Source organism: Cebidichthys violaceus, unplaced genomic scaffold (assembly GCF_023349555.1).
Source record: "Cebidichthys violaceus isolate CVI_PGR_0920_01 unplaced genomic scaffold, fCebVio1.0.p SCAF_6, whole genome shotgun sequence".
Classification (NCBI taxonomy): Eukaryota; Metazoa; Chordata; class Actinopteri; order Perciformes; family Stichaeidae; genus Cebidichthys; species Cebidichthys violaceus.
Genome location: NW_027176816.1, coordinates 4,182,636 through 4,196,536, shown reverse-complemented (window position 1 = coordinate 4,196,536; position 13,901 = coordinate 4,182,636). Strand labels below are relative to the sequence as shown.

At 39.6% G+C, this 13,901-nt stretch overlaps 2 protein-coding genes across 3 annotated transcripts in view; one reads left to right on the top strand and one right to left on the bottom strand.

Annotated features, from left to right (window-relative positions):
• dnmt3bb.1 (DNA (cytosine-5-)-methyltransferase 3 beta, duplicate b.1) overlaps positions 1–735 on the bottom strand; it is a 32,570-nt gene extending 31,835 nt beyond the window's left edge. Inside the window, exon 1 of one of the 2 annotated variants that reach the window (XM_068733884.1) lies at positions 420–735. In XM_068733884.1, the coding sequence (XP_068589985.1) occupies positions 420–427 (8 nt within the window). In that variant the 5' untranslated portion in view covers positions 428–735. The remainder of the gene's footprint in view (positions 1–419) is intronic. The other variant, XM_068733885.1, reaches the window with a different exon arrangement.
• A 50-nt stretch (positions 736–785) lies between these two features.
• commd7 (COMM domain containing 7) lies at positions 786–13,646 on the top strand. Its single transcript, XM_068733886.1, has 10 exons — positions 786–868; positions 2,061–2,239; positions 3,615–3,668; positions 3,812–3,914; positions 6,012–6,068; positions 6,161–6,198; positions 6,568–6,658; positions 8,971–9,020; positions 9,128–9,176; positions 10,345–13,646. The coding sequence occupies exons 2-10, from the start codon at positions 2,159–2,161 to the stop codon at positions 10,419–10,421; spliced, it is 600 nt and encodes a 199-aa protein (XP_068589987.1). The 5' UTR covers positions 786–868; positions 2,061–2,158; the 3' UTR covers positions 10,422–13,646.
• Positions 13,647–13,901: the final 255 nt, after the last annotated feature.

The window sequence follows — 13,901 nt, the reverse complement described above, 5'->3', positions numbered from 1 at the left end:
TAAACTCTGTAATGGGAGGAGATATGCACTATTACTGAAATACAAGGCGATAAACTCAATGTGCTCTACAGATGCATTCAATTCGTCAAAGATTATTATAGGAATGCTGTTTAAAAAAAGCGTTATAAACGCACCACGAGCGTCGACAGGGTCATTTTAAAGATATTAACAGCCTCGGGTTCAAGATTTATGCAGCCCTGCTCGCCGCACATGGGCAACAAGACTACCGAGCAACAAAGTTTTACAAGTGCACGATGAGATAAAGGGAAAGAACACCATCTACAGCGAGCCAGCCTCCGCAAAACAGCGTCAGAAATGTGTCAAATATGGTTCAAAAAAAAAAATGTGGGGTTTCTATATGAAAGGATTTGCTCCGTAAATTCCTGCAAAAAAAACGCCCTCCCGGGTGAGAAACTTACATAACCATCCACGCTTCTTACACGTACCCACGGCTGGAGAATGACACGGAAGGTGTGCTGCCGTCTGTAGAGTCAAAGTTGTTGGGAAAAGTGGGTATTAAAAAACAACCACCATGGACTTGAAGCACAGATCAGGAGTCGGTCAGTCCTCTTGCATGAGTTGTTCACTCTGTTGAAGCATGCTGCTGCAGAGCTCTCTCGTGTTCTCTCTCTCGCTCTCGCTCTCTCGTGTTCTCTCTCTCGCTCTCGCTCTCTCTCTCTCTCTCTCTCTCTCTCTCTCTCTCTCTCTCTCTCTCTCTCTCTCACACACACACACACACACACACTGCGTGCGTCCCACTGTGCACTGACTGAGCCTCGCGCTGGGTCGGCTCATGTTATTCAGCCGACCCGCAGGGAGGAGAGGTGGCCGCAGATTGGCCGCTGAGAGCGATCGAGGCTTTTCTCAGGTGAGAATGTCAACTCCCATTTTCTGTTGCCGCAGGTTAAACATGAGAACAGGAACTACTTCTTTTTTTTAAGCAACTCCACTCACCACCTCCAACACTCTCTCTGCTCCTGTGTGGTCTTAGTAAACCTCGTTTCACCATATTTCTCTAGAGACTTTCCCCTGTGCGGCCAAACTGTTGCTGAACAGAAACTTTATTCTAATGCTTTACACATTTCCAAATAAGGATGAATAAGCAGTGGTAGAAGAAGTACTCAAATATTTTACTTAAAATACTTCGTTACAAGTAAAAATCCTGCATTTAAAATCTTATTGAAGTAAAGTAAAGTAAAAGTGCTCTTTATGCAAAATGGCCCATTTCAGAATAATGTATATTATATAACTGGATTAAAATGAGAGCCATTACTTTAATGTTGCAGCTGGTAAAGATGGAGCTCGTTATAATTACTTTGTATGCTGCTATATTATCATTTATTTTTTTATTTATATTTTGTATTGATGATCTGAGTCTGCAAAGGGACTAAAGCTGTCTTAGATAAATGCAGTGGTGTAAAAAATACAATATTAGAAGAATAACGTTGTACAAAATGAAAATACTCAAAGTACAAGTAACTCAAAATTGTACTTGAATAAATGTACAGTAATTACATTCGATCACTTCAAAGGATAGCGATTGTCTGTCAAAGGCAGTGGTGGAAAGTAACTACAGACATATTCTCAACTGTACTTAAGTACTATTTACAAATTACTTGTATATTTGCTTAAATATTGTCCTTTTATAGTACTTTGTACTACTACTGAACTACAACCAGTGAGGAAAGAAGTATTCAAATACTAAAAGTAGAACAACCACAGTCTACAAATAAGTAGTAAAAAGTACAATATTTGCCTGTAGTGTAAAATCCCTTAAACTTTACATTAGTACATTACTTGAGTAAATGTAATACCTTCCCCGACTTTTCCTACGACCAGTAGTGGCAGAAGTACTCAGATCCTTTACTTATGTAAAACTAGTAATACCACCTTAGTAAAATATTCTATGTTTCAAGTAAAAGTTCTGCATTCAAAATATTACTTAAGGAAAAGTACAATAGTATTATCACAAATACTGAAATAAACTTGATCTAATATTCTTATACTCAGTTTTAATTGAGTCTATACCGTTCATACCACCTTTTTATGATGAATAAAAGAAAATACAGCGCACTTGGCCACGCATGCGCACAAGTGAACCAGGAAGTGGAGAGGAACAGCCGAGCAACACTCACGGTTTTACAGAAGAAGAAAAAAGATGCAGCTTCACTTCACTAAAGACGTTTTACCGGATTCCGTCAGCACCGACTTCCAGAACCTTAACAAACTCAACGAGCAGGTACATACTGCAGTGTTTGTTTGTTTTACCGACAGGGATAAACCAAAGAGAGTCAGTTTAGGTCATGTTAATGTTTGCTAACTGAGCTGTATTTCTGAGCTCAGCTCGTCTCTGAGGCTTAGACCGTATTTGTGAATAGCTTTCATGGTTTTTGAGGCTTCAAAGATTAATAAAAAAGAATGCGTGGTTGTTCATTTGCGGGATTTGTCTCGTTATCCATCGCTGTCAGTAAACACACCAATCGATAGCGCGTGTGAATCACGTGACAACAGACTGTCAGTGGTGGAGGTATGCAGATCATTTACTTCAGTAAAAGTAGTAATACCACAGTGTGAAAATACTCAGTTATAAGTAAAAGTATAAAAGCAAAATGTAGGCTGCCAAATATAAAAGTACCCATTATGCAGGAAGGCCGTTCAGAATATCATACATTTTATTTCTGGATTATAAATTATAATACATGGTATGTGTTTATCACTTTTTTTAATGTTGCACCTGGTAAAGGTGAAGACACTCTTAATGACTTTATACTGCTGCTTAGCTTAACCTATAATAATACATCATTATTTATTAGTTGATTTATAGTTTGTATCAATAATCAAAATCTGCAAAGTAACTAATGTTGTCAAATAAATATATAGTAGCATGAAATTGTAATACTTAAGCAAATTACATGTACCTCAAAATTGTACAGTGCTTGAGTAAATGTGCTTGCAGTCCATAGTATACTAGACCTGTAGCATTACTACTGTTGAACCTTTTCTAGCCCTCTACTTTAGTAAAAATGGGGTGTGATTATTTTACTGTAAACTTTACTGTAAAAGAAGTAAAACTCTGTATATTTTTCCCCTCCAATCAGCCGTTAAAAAAATGCTTATCAAGCTCCAAGTGCCCATCAAAATGTAACATTCTTGAGACCGATACTAATACCAATAATGAGGGAATTAAAAAAATCGTTAGTCATTGTTTTGTTTTTTGTGTTACTTAACAACTGATATATTACTCCAGTACATCAGTTTATTACATATCTTTAAAAAAAGTGTGTATATACTGGAGGTGTAGAAATGTAGAGAGGGACTTTCAGACTGTATTTTTTTAATTATTTGGAATGAGTCAACAGTTTCTATATGCACACACAGCTTCATTAGGTGGCATGCACATCATTTAAAAGTCTTATATATAGATATAAAATACACAGTGAAATACAAAAAAAAAATCACCTCACAGCTATGGACAGAATGTCCCCACGTGTGATTCTTGTTGATGAAATTCTGCGTTTTTTTCATACAAAGAGCTGCTCAAAGTTTATTTTCTCCAACAAACCAAACACAGATTCAGACACTAACAACAACTTTCATGTTTTCATTTTGTGCAGCAATTTCTTCGTCTGATTGAAATTCTGTTCCAGTTCCTGCTGGAGCCTAAAGAGGTGAGCACGCACACACGCACACATGCACACAACTCTGAAACATCGCCTGTCCTATTGTAAGTGTGTGCAAATGAATGTGTGTGTGTGTGTGTGTGTGTGTGTGTGTGTGTGTGTGTGTGTGTGTGTGTGTGTGTGTGTAATAGACAGAGAGGTTCATGCAGCTGCTCGGTGAGTTTGCAGGGGAACATGGGATGAGTGCCGGTCCTCTGAAGAACCTGATGAAGAGCGTCCTATTGGTGCCACAGGGTGGGAAACACACACACATCCATACAAACATAATAAATCCAGTTATTCACTGAGATTAACTGGAGAGCATTTCGTTTTCTGCCTGTGTTTTATATATTTCTACTAGTTAGTGATAACCTACATTACCCAGGATACATACATGGGTCGGAAGACTAAGGCTACATCCACATTAATGTGGATGTACTCTCAAGTGCGATACACTGAATCTCTTATCTATTCTCTGTCTTCAAAGTCGCCAGACTTCTTTGACAAAAACACCAAATTTACCTCACAGAACACGGGTGTCGCTGGGTACCACTGCATTGATCGGTTAGTGTTATTGTGTGACTTTGGTGTTTTAAAGGGTTAGTTTCACCATAATCTCACAATGACATTACATTACATTACAGTCATTTAGCAGATGCTTTTATCCAAAGCGACTTACAATAAGTGCATTCAACATTGGTAATCAAAAGAACTACTAGTCACCAGAAGTCATAAGTACATTTCCTTTTCCAAACAAACATCTAAGAGCATGAAGCAGAGCATAACTCAGAGCCAAAGTACAGTGCAGAAACAAGAAAAACAGTTAGTGCTATAAGTAATACGAATACAATAAGTGCAACAAGCTAGTATGAATACAGTAAGTGCTAAGTGGAAGGCTCAGGGTAGCACTTCCTGAAGAGGTGGGTTTTCAGCCTGCGCTGAGAGATGGGCAGCGACTCCGCTGTCCTGACGTCAGTGGGGAGTTCATTCCACCACTGTGGGGCCAGGACAGAAAACAGCCGTGACCGGGTCGATCGGCCGCCAGGTCCTCTGAGCGACGGGGCAACCAATCGCCCCGAGGCAGCAGAGCGAAGTGGTCGGGCGGGGGTGTAAGGCTTGATCATGGCCTGGAGATAGGAAGGAGCTGTTCCTTTCACTGCCCTGTAGGCTAGCACCAGAGTCTTAAACTGGATGTGAGCTCTTACAGGTAGCCAGTGTAGAGAACGGAGAAAGGAAGTTGTTTGGGAGAACTTGGGGCGATTGAACACCAGGCGAGCTGCGGCTTTCTGGACAAGCTCCAGAGGTCTGATGGCCGACGCCGGGGCTCCGGCGAGTAGAGAGTTGCAGTAGTCCAGGCGGGAGATGACAAGAGCCTGGATGAGAACCTGCGCCGTCTCGTCAGTTAACACTAACCCACCGAGGCAGCAGCATCTCCCATGTTCTTTGAGGTACATTGAATGTGTTTGTCAAAGGAGTCTGGTAGGTAATACACTCACTAAGGATAATTGCCTCATAATATTCCACTCCAGAAGGCGCAAACTATCTCTTAAGGTTAGACGAAACGATAAATATCACTCTTGTGTCTTTATGCTAATTATGTCACTTAAGCCTATAAATACCTTTAAAGCTCACTAAGTGACACTTATATCTCACTTAATCTGGATAAAAACCAGAATACAAGTAGGACAAGTTTCAGCACGTAGACCCTTGTAAACCCACTTACTTGTACTTGTAGTATGATGTAATACAACCTGTACAAAGCTTTGATTTGTATCTGTTTTTATCTGTGTTTACCTTTTACCCCTGCTTCCAGTCTTTATGGTAAGCTAAGATAATCACTTGCTGGCTGTAGTTTTACATTTAGCATATAAACATGAGAGTGGTGTCAAACTTTCTAAGCAAATAAACCTATTTCCTTAAATGCCAAACTATTCTTTTACTGCAGCACAGTCTGTTTTCCCTCTCCTGTTGGGATAGAAATTGGTCTCTGTGTCTCCTTTCCAATAATTTCCTTTCTTTTAGAAGTCCAGTAATCAGTAAAGGTCTTGACAAGATATGGTATAATCTACAATCTACAACGTTTTAGTGTAGTAGTAGTAGTAGTAGTAGTAGTAGTAGTAGTAGTAGTAGTTGTTGTTGTATAAACGTGGATTTTCCTTTTCTGTTAGTTGTCAAAACTCTAAGTAATTAACTGTGCAACCATGCCACCTATGGTATTATCTGTTTTTAAGACAATACACACATGAATGCATGTAGTTTAGGATTTTACCACGACACTCAACTTGATACTAACGAATGTTCAGCTATAAGTTTCTCTCTCATTGACGGTGATTCTGTCTGTTCTCTCCTCAGGCGCCTTGAAGAAAAACCTGACAGCTGAGCAGATCAAAGAAGACCTCGTGACATTAGGTACACATCCGAATCCTTTCTCACAGGCGGCGCTCACAGAAGAGGGTGCATTTAAAAAACAAACAAATCTGCTTTATCTGTTGATTCCTCAGGACTGAGCGAAGACAAGGCGGCTCACTTTTCACAGCAGGTAACTTTCACCTCTATTTGAAAACATAATAAAAGGGTTAAATAGATAGTTTCCTCACCAATACGTTGTTTTACTCCTGTGCTTGTACTTCTGTCTGTTTCTCCAAACTGAGATCATACTGAACCATCTACTTTAGCTAATCCCACTTCAAAACATCCAAACTATCCTTTTAAGGGGCATTCCACCACCCTTACTAATAGAAAAAAAGCATTTATTCAGCATTTATAATCTGAAAATAATCCAGTACATGAATCATTTTGAGTCACATTAATCTTGTTGCCTTCTGTCCTTTTTAGAAGTCAATAAAAGGCCTTATCATACCAGATATCATTCTATGATCTCAGGAGTCTTTCTCTCTGTGTTTTGCAGTGGGGGGAGCACTATGCAGCGCTGTCCAGACTCGCTGTGGGACAGACTCTGATGGTCAACCAGCTGGTTGACATGGAGTGGAAGTTTGGAGGTAAAACAAAGCAAAACTAGACATCCCATCAAATGCAGCACTCGACAAAGTTATAATTTCACTTTAATTCTATTTCTGAGCACACATAGAGCGCTGCTGTCGTCTCTCCTCTCAGACTTCCAGCAGATATTCATGAACACAGAGGCTCTAGTCTAACAGCTATTAGCATAGCTTGAGTCTCATTTAAACACCTCTGATGTGTACAGCTGATGGATCTCTATCAGGCATCATTGTTTATGCATACCACCTATTGACTTCTTAAGACTCACAGGTAATGGAGATGCTAATACGCTGAGCCGGAGAGTCATTAGCATTATGTTGAGCTATTGTTAAGCTGATCTTCATGTTAAAAGACACAGTGTTCTAGTTTATGAGGGGAGTGAACAGGGAGTGCCACTTCATGCTGCACTCATCTGTAGTTTACTTCACCGTGCTGTTATTGACATGCAAATCCTTCAGCCAGGCAAGCAGACTGTGTCTCTGCATGTCGCCAATGAGTCGGCTGTGAACAGTTGGGAAATCTGTGGAGACTTGACAAGTCTGATAGCCAATATTTACTCTGCTTTTCTCACCGGCTGCTACTCAAACAGACCATCTTGTACAATGCTGAATGTATATAAAGTGCATTACGAGTGCCCTCGTTAAAAAAAGGAAACAAATTAAAGAGGAATCCTGTGAGTTTTCAGGCTGCATTAGATTACATTACATTACATTACAGTCATTTAGCAGACGCTTTTATCCAAAGCGACTTACAATAAGTGCATCAACATTGGTAATCAAAAGAACTACTAGTCACCAGAAGTCATAAGTACATTTCCTTTTCCAAACAAGCATCTAAGAGCATGAAGCAGAGCATAACTCAGAGTCAAAGTACAGGGCAGAAACAAGAAAAAGTCTCTAGATAAAGTTTGGCCACTACAGGGAAGATTAACTCCAAACCAGGCTGACATGTTATTACACCATAAAGTTGTTACGACTAATGTGTTAGCGAGTAGCTGCCTATTGACACATTACGCAACACAATCATCCCTTTAAGGCAGGGATGTCAGACTCATTTTCACTCTGGGCCACATCAGCATTTCGATTTCCCTCAAAGGGCCGGTTGTAAATGTAAGACTGTGTAAATGTAACTACTCCTAACATATTGGTAAATAACTCTCTCTGCATTTGATTATTGTTTATTCAAGTAAATACAAATATTGTACATGCAGTTATATAAATGTAAAAATATATTTAAGCACATTTCTGTTATTATAACTTAAATTCTTTTTAATTTAGGGTTAAGAAACCCACATTACTCTATCAAACTTTTAAAGAAAATGGCAAAGACAAATATCAAACACAAGTTATTACAATAACTTTGTTCAAAGCTTAAAATCCTTTCAAGGGTGCGTTTGCACAATCCCACGTAAAATATTTAATCTGTTGTAAAGCCACGTTTAACGTAGTCTTCAATGTACTCACAATACATTTCCATGTCAAATGTAGAGTAACCTGTGAAGAGCTGCTTCTATGACTGTTGTGTTTAAATATCTCATATTTTTGACTTTCTATCTCATCATTTTGACTTTCTATCTCATAATTTCGACTATAGGGATAATTTTATTATCAAGTCTAACTTTAAATTTTTTTTAATTTATTTTTTCTGCTGGCGGATTCGCGGGCCACATAAAATGACGTGGTGGGCCGGATTCAGCCCGCGGGCCTTGAGTTTGACACCCCTGCTTTAAGGGTTTGAGTCTCTTTGATGAACACTGGTCAAGTTATTGTCATGTTGGGCCTCCTGAGAAAAACATCTGTTGCTTTAGCTGCTTCATGCTCCACTTTCATCAGCAGTTAGTCTCTAACTGTGTCTGTCTGCTGTGTGGTGCTGAGCAGGTAGAGTACAGCTTTATCAGAGCTTCTTCTTCAACTGTGGAGAGGCTGAACTCTAACATTCTGCAGAGCTACAGAGTCGATGATAATTATATGTGGGTTTGTCACATTTCACGTTACACATTGGGGATATTTTATACCTACATTTGACACCAGACAGCCGAGAAATTACAGGAAAGTGCGTCAGAGAATTGGGTAACAACATGCAAAAACCAATTCTGGGCCAAAAGTATCAATATACTACTAAAAATAACAACATTTATTGTCATTTTAAATATACATTGTCACTAAGCTGTATTCAGTTCAACCTCCTCTGTAATTTTATTCCTTTTTTATATTTCAATTTTCCTGTAAAGTTGAACGTATTCTTGTTCGTGATTTTTATTGATCAATTTGTATGAATCTAAGTATCATGATGTGTTTTCTGACCCTCACAGTGACAGTGGGCACCAGTGAAGTACAAAAAGTGGGCAACATCTTTCTGCAGGTTTGAGAGCTCTGTACACACACACACACACACACACACACACACACGCACAGTTACACAGCTCTTTGTTCAGTTTTGTTGAACACAGTTTTGTTGTCCTCTTGCAGTTGAAGCTGGTGGTCAGAAAAGGGATTTCCACTGAAAACGTCTACATGGGTGAGCGACTATGTGCTGTTACTGACAAAGACAGCTCTGAAAATGCTTGTTCACTTAATTTATTGTGTTGGCAATAACCTCCTGCCTAACTGGATCTCAAAATGTCAGAGTCAGATGAGTGAAGCAGCATGAAAGAACATTTGAATCGAGACACACTGCAGATGCATGGACTGCAACTGCTGCTTTTATTTTTTGCTGCAAGTGAGGAGTTATATACAGGGAGCAGAAGATCAGCAGAAGTTGTTGAAATGTTTAAAACCATTTTGAGGTAAATCAGGTCTGCAGGTTCCCACGTCGCTATCACAGAGCTGACAACATAGAGACACTTTCACTCTCACATTCACACCTACAGACCATTTAGAGTCACAACCCCACAGAAGAATCTGTGCTAACCGCTACACCATGCCGTCATCGGGTTTACCGACACAGCAATATTACAGGGCATACAAATGGATGAGGTGGGTCGACAAAAACAGGATGACTGGGAGCTTAAGAGGAGCACAACATGGGGATTTGTTTTTGTGCCTTTGAACTGCACAAAACAGTAATGCATGGTAAATGTTCATCATCCCCAGAAGGAAACACAGCTTGATGCACGTTTGGAGTACAGAGAAAAACCTCCTCTGCAGCTGTAAAATAATACTTATTAAATCCTGTTTTCTATGAGTAAACTTTTGTCTTTACACACTTCAGGAGTGTTTCTGCTAACACAAGATATCTGACATGCTATTATCCGGTATATTTTGATGGTGAACAGCTGGAATTTCATACATGCTAACACTGCTTCTGTGTTCATAACTTCTGCAGGTTAAGAACACAGGTTGTTTTTGTCTTTCATGCTAACAGTGCTTGCGTGACTCATTGATAGTCTGGGTTATTACTGCTAGTTGTTGCTGTTTCTCACTGTAAGCACTCTGTGCTGCATTTCTTTTAAGAATATCTATATATAGCTGAATACCTATACAAATAACTATTCAGCATTTCTCCAGTTTATTCCCAGCAATGCAGACATTTCTTGTCCAGAGAATTATTCCTTTTAAAGAGATACCAGACCAGCGTCTTGAAGCCGGATTAAGATAGTTTAATACCTTGTTGTTTATACCAAAGTGTGGAAACAGTCTGTGTTATCCACTAACTGTTTCCTGTTTTCCTCCCTCATGTCTTCCAGAATTGACGCTCCCACAGTTTTACAACTTCCTACATGAGATGGAGAGAGCCAAGGCCAGCATGGAGTGTTTCAGCTGAGTGTGTGTGTGTGTGTGTGTGTGTGTGTGTGTGTGTGTGTGTGTGTGTGTGTGTGTGTGTGTGTGTGTGTGTGTGTGTGTGTGAATGTCAGACTGTGTGTTCCATGTGCAGGCTGTAACTGCTGTAGTGTGTTATGTATGATGTCATGTGTGTCTGTGTGTGTGGCACTGACTGAAGCTCAACACGTTATTTACTGTCAGACATTTCTACTCAAATAAACATGAATACAAAAAAGAAATCACTCACACTCTGAACTTTGATTTATGTGGGACATTCCTGTCATTGGGTTTCTTTTTCTGGTGTTAGTTGAGGAAGTTTTTTTTGAGAACTGAGGTGAGATATAAGTCTAGTGTTTCATCAATACTTCTCTCAGATAAAACTTGAACGTGCCCTGTGGAATAGTTTGACATCTTGATCCCCAAAAAAAATGTGTAAAAGGAAGAGAGAAAATGAATTCAACTTCAGCCAGACCCGTTTGATCAAGTTCAGTGCTGTTGTTGATTCTTCGCATGAATAATTATGTAATTTGAAAGAATATTGCATACATTTATACATTTACACACAGATACGTACACAGCCACGACAGAGCATGTTGACCTTTTCCACCAAACATTTCCCTGTTAAAAATACAATGAATAAAACAAAAAGTTTATTAGCAGCAATAATAGATGGAAGGTAGATTAAAAAAAAAAAAAATCACTGGTGAGAGAAGTATTCAGAGCCTTTACTTGAGTATAAGTACTAACACCACAATGTGGAAATACTCAGTATACAGTCTACACAAAAATATACTATATACAAAAATATACCACTCCCTTTCTATTATTTCTTTATTACTTTCTCCCTTATTTTATTTCATTCATTTTTTGTTTTATATTTTAGTAATTTACTCACAGAATTGTTCATCTCATTAATATTTCATCAAGCTCACGCCTGTAACAAAATAGTGTTAGAATTAATGGGAGAAAATAATACAATTTCCTTGTCAAAATATGCAGCGTTACATTTCACCGCTGAAGATAAGTGGCAATGAAAGCCTGAAAAGCGATAAATACCACACACTGATACTCCTGACCCTCAAGGCAGATTTCAGAGGAGTGAGTGACTCGGTCGTACGTGTGTCTACTAGTCAGCATCAGCATTTCTTTTCTTCTCTGATCTATACAGTAATGAGCTCCGATCTGAGGGTTATTGGCCCTGTGGGATATTTTCTACATGGCTGTGACAGTAAAGTAGCATTCGTCTGTCTGACTCACTCAGCACATTTCATGTTAGTCTCTCCTTGATCTTCTTTTGCTTTTATTGCACCTCATTTGTACGCTGCTTTGAATACAATTGTCTGTCAAATGAATGAATGTAGATTTTGTCTGGGAAGTTGACATTTTGGCCTCATGTTACTGAAGAGCACAATTTTGCAGGTTAATTATTGAGACTATATAAATAGTGTGCTGCTAAGTAGGACTCGATGCTGGCACTGGTGTAATGTAACCGAATACATTCAAGTACTCAAGAACTGTTCTCAAGTACAGTTATTTCCATTTAATGCTACTTTCTACTTCTATTCCACTACATTTGGGAGGCAATAATTAGGGCCCGAGCAACCGACAACGTCAGGCCGTGAAGGCCCTATTGAAATTCGAATACACAGTACATTGAGCGCATATTTGGGGAAAACTCACCAAATTTTGCACACTTGTCAGACCTGGTGAATATAGCCATCTGATATAGGTTGCATATTTGTGTGTAAATAAATGGCTCTCTAGCACCCCCTAGAATTTGGACCGACGACGCCCCTCGGCCAGTATGTCCGATTTACTTGAAATTCAACACACATGTCCACCTCCGCTAGATCTACAAAAAAGCCTCTTAGATCCTTAAACTGCGCCTACTTAGATTTTCCGCCATTTTGAATTTTGTGAAAAACACATTTTTGCGAACTTCTCCTACACGCTGATTTTGATTGATACCAAATTTACCAAACATCATCAAAAGTTATTAAAAGCTTTTTGATATCTCTTTGCATTTACAAGATATGGACCAATAAACTTCTTAGGGGTGTGGCTTATATATCAATACACATAACTTCTCAACCATTTGTCCTAAAATCACCAAATTTGCAAATGTGCACATCGCATCCTTTAACATACCCTGACATTTTTATTTCATTCAACCACTAGGGGGCGCTACAGTAAACCCGCCATGTTGTGCTTTTTTGTCACTTTTTGCAGTTTTCAGCCTTTGTACTTTAACAATACATATTTTATATGGGTTTTTGGCTTGGCCGTATTAAATTGCCTCCATGGCGCCCCCTACAATATTTAAAAAGAGCAGCCCCAGCTTAGCCGTAGCGGGCGGCTACTTTACGTGATTCCCCATCAAAAAAGCTGGGTAACAGTTTATAATAACTACACACTATCAAGCATTAGTTAAGTATGAGTAAACACTTAATTCATCATTTATAAAACATTGTTCCTACATTAACACTCATTAGTATACAATTCATCTGCGTTTTCTGACAAACAGATTCCGACTTTTACACGATGTGGTTTACACTTGATGTAGAGCAACATAATGCATGTTTGCGTGTGTTCTGTAGCGCCACACAACGAATACAGGAAGCAGTGTCACACCTGTATGTCAAGTTGGGTTTTTGTCCTGTCTCCACGTTTGTTTTGTGACTTCCTGTTTTATTTTGGAAATTAACTCTCCTCTCGTTTCAGGTTCTTTGCCCTTCCTCATGTGTCACCAGTCTGATTGTCTTCCCTGATTCCTGATTGTCTCCACCTGCTCCCCCACTTCCCTCATGTGTACTTATAGTCTGCGTCTCCCCTTGTCCTGTGCCAGTGTGTCATGTCCTTTTGCCTTGCACACCCGCCTCATGATATCAGCAAGTCCAAGCCTGAGTATTGTCTATCCCGTTCTTGTTTCTCGTTTCTTGTTTCTAGTTTCCTCTGTAAGAGCGACCTTGTTTTGCATTTTGCCATTTTGATTATCCAGCTCTTTGAGTAGAATCAGAGCTTTTTTTATTTGTAGCATTATACCTTCCTTGCGAAGTGATTTTTGGTTTGGCTTTTGCCGTTTTTACTTTACTACTCTTTGAGTTAAATCGGAGTTTTTAGTTCTGCTTTTGTAAGTTTGTTTTCCTGCCTCGCTAAAAGAGGTTTTGCTTCCAGGGATTTTCCTGAGCCTTTTGTTGAAAATAAAAGATCGTCAGTTGAACCTTAACACTTGCGTCCGAGTCCTCATCAAGAGTTCCCCCCGTGACAGTACACACTGGCCAGAATGGACTCGGCAGATAAGGACCAGCTGACTACGGCGCTGCGCACTCAAGCCTCAAGGCTGGCGCAGCATGAGGATCTGGTGGCTGGCCTCGATCGAGGAGTCAGGGGACTAGCTCAAAGCCAGGAGGGGTTTAAGGCCACCATAACCACGCAGGTGGGACTTCTCAGCACCCAGGTGGAACAGATCCTCACCCTCCTC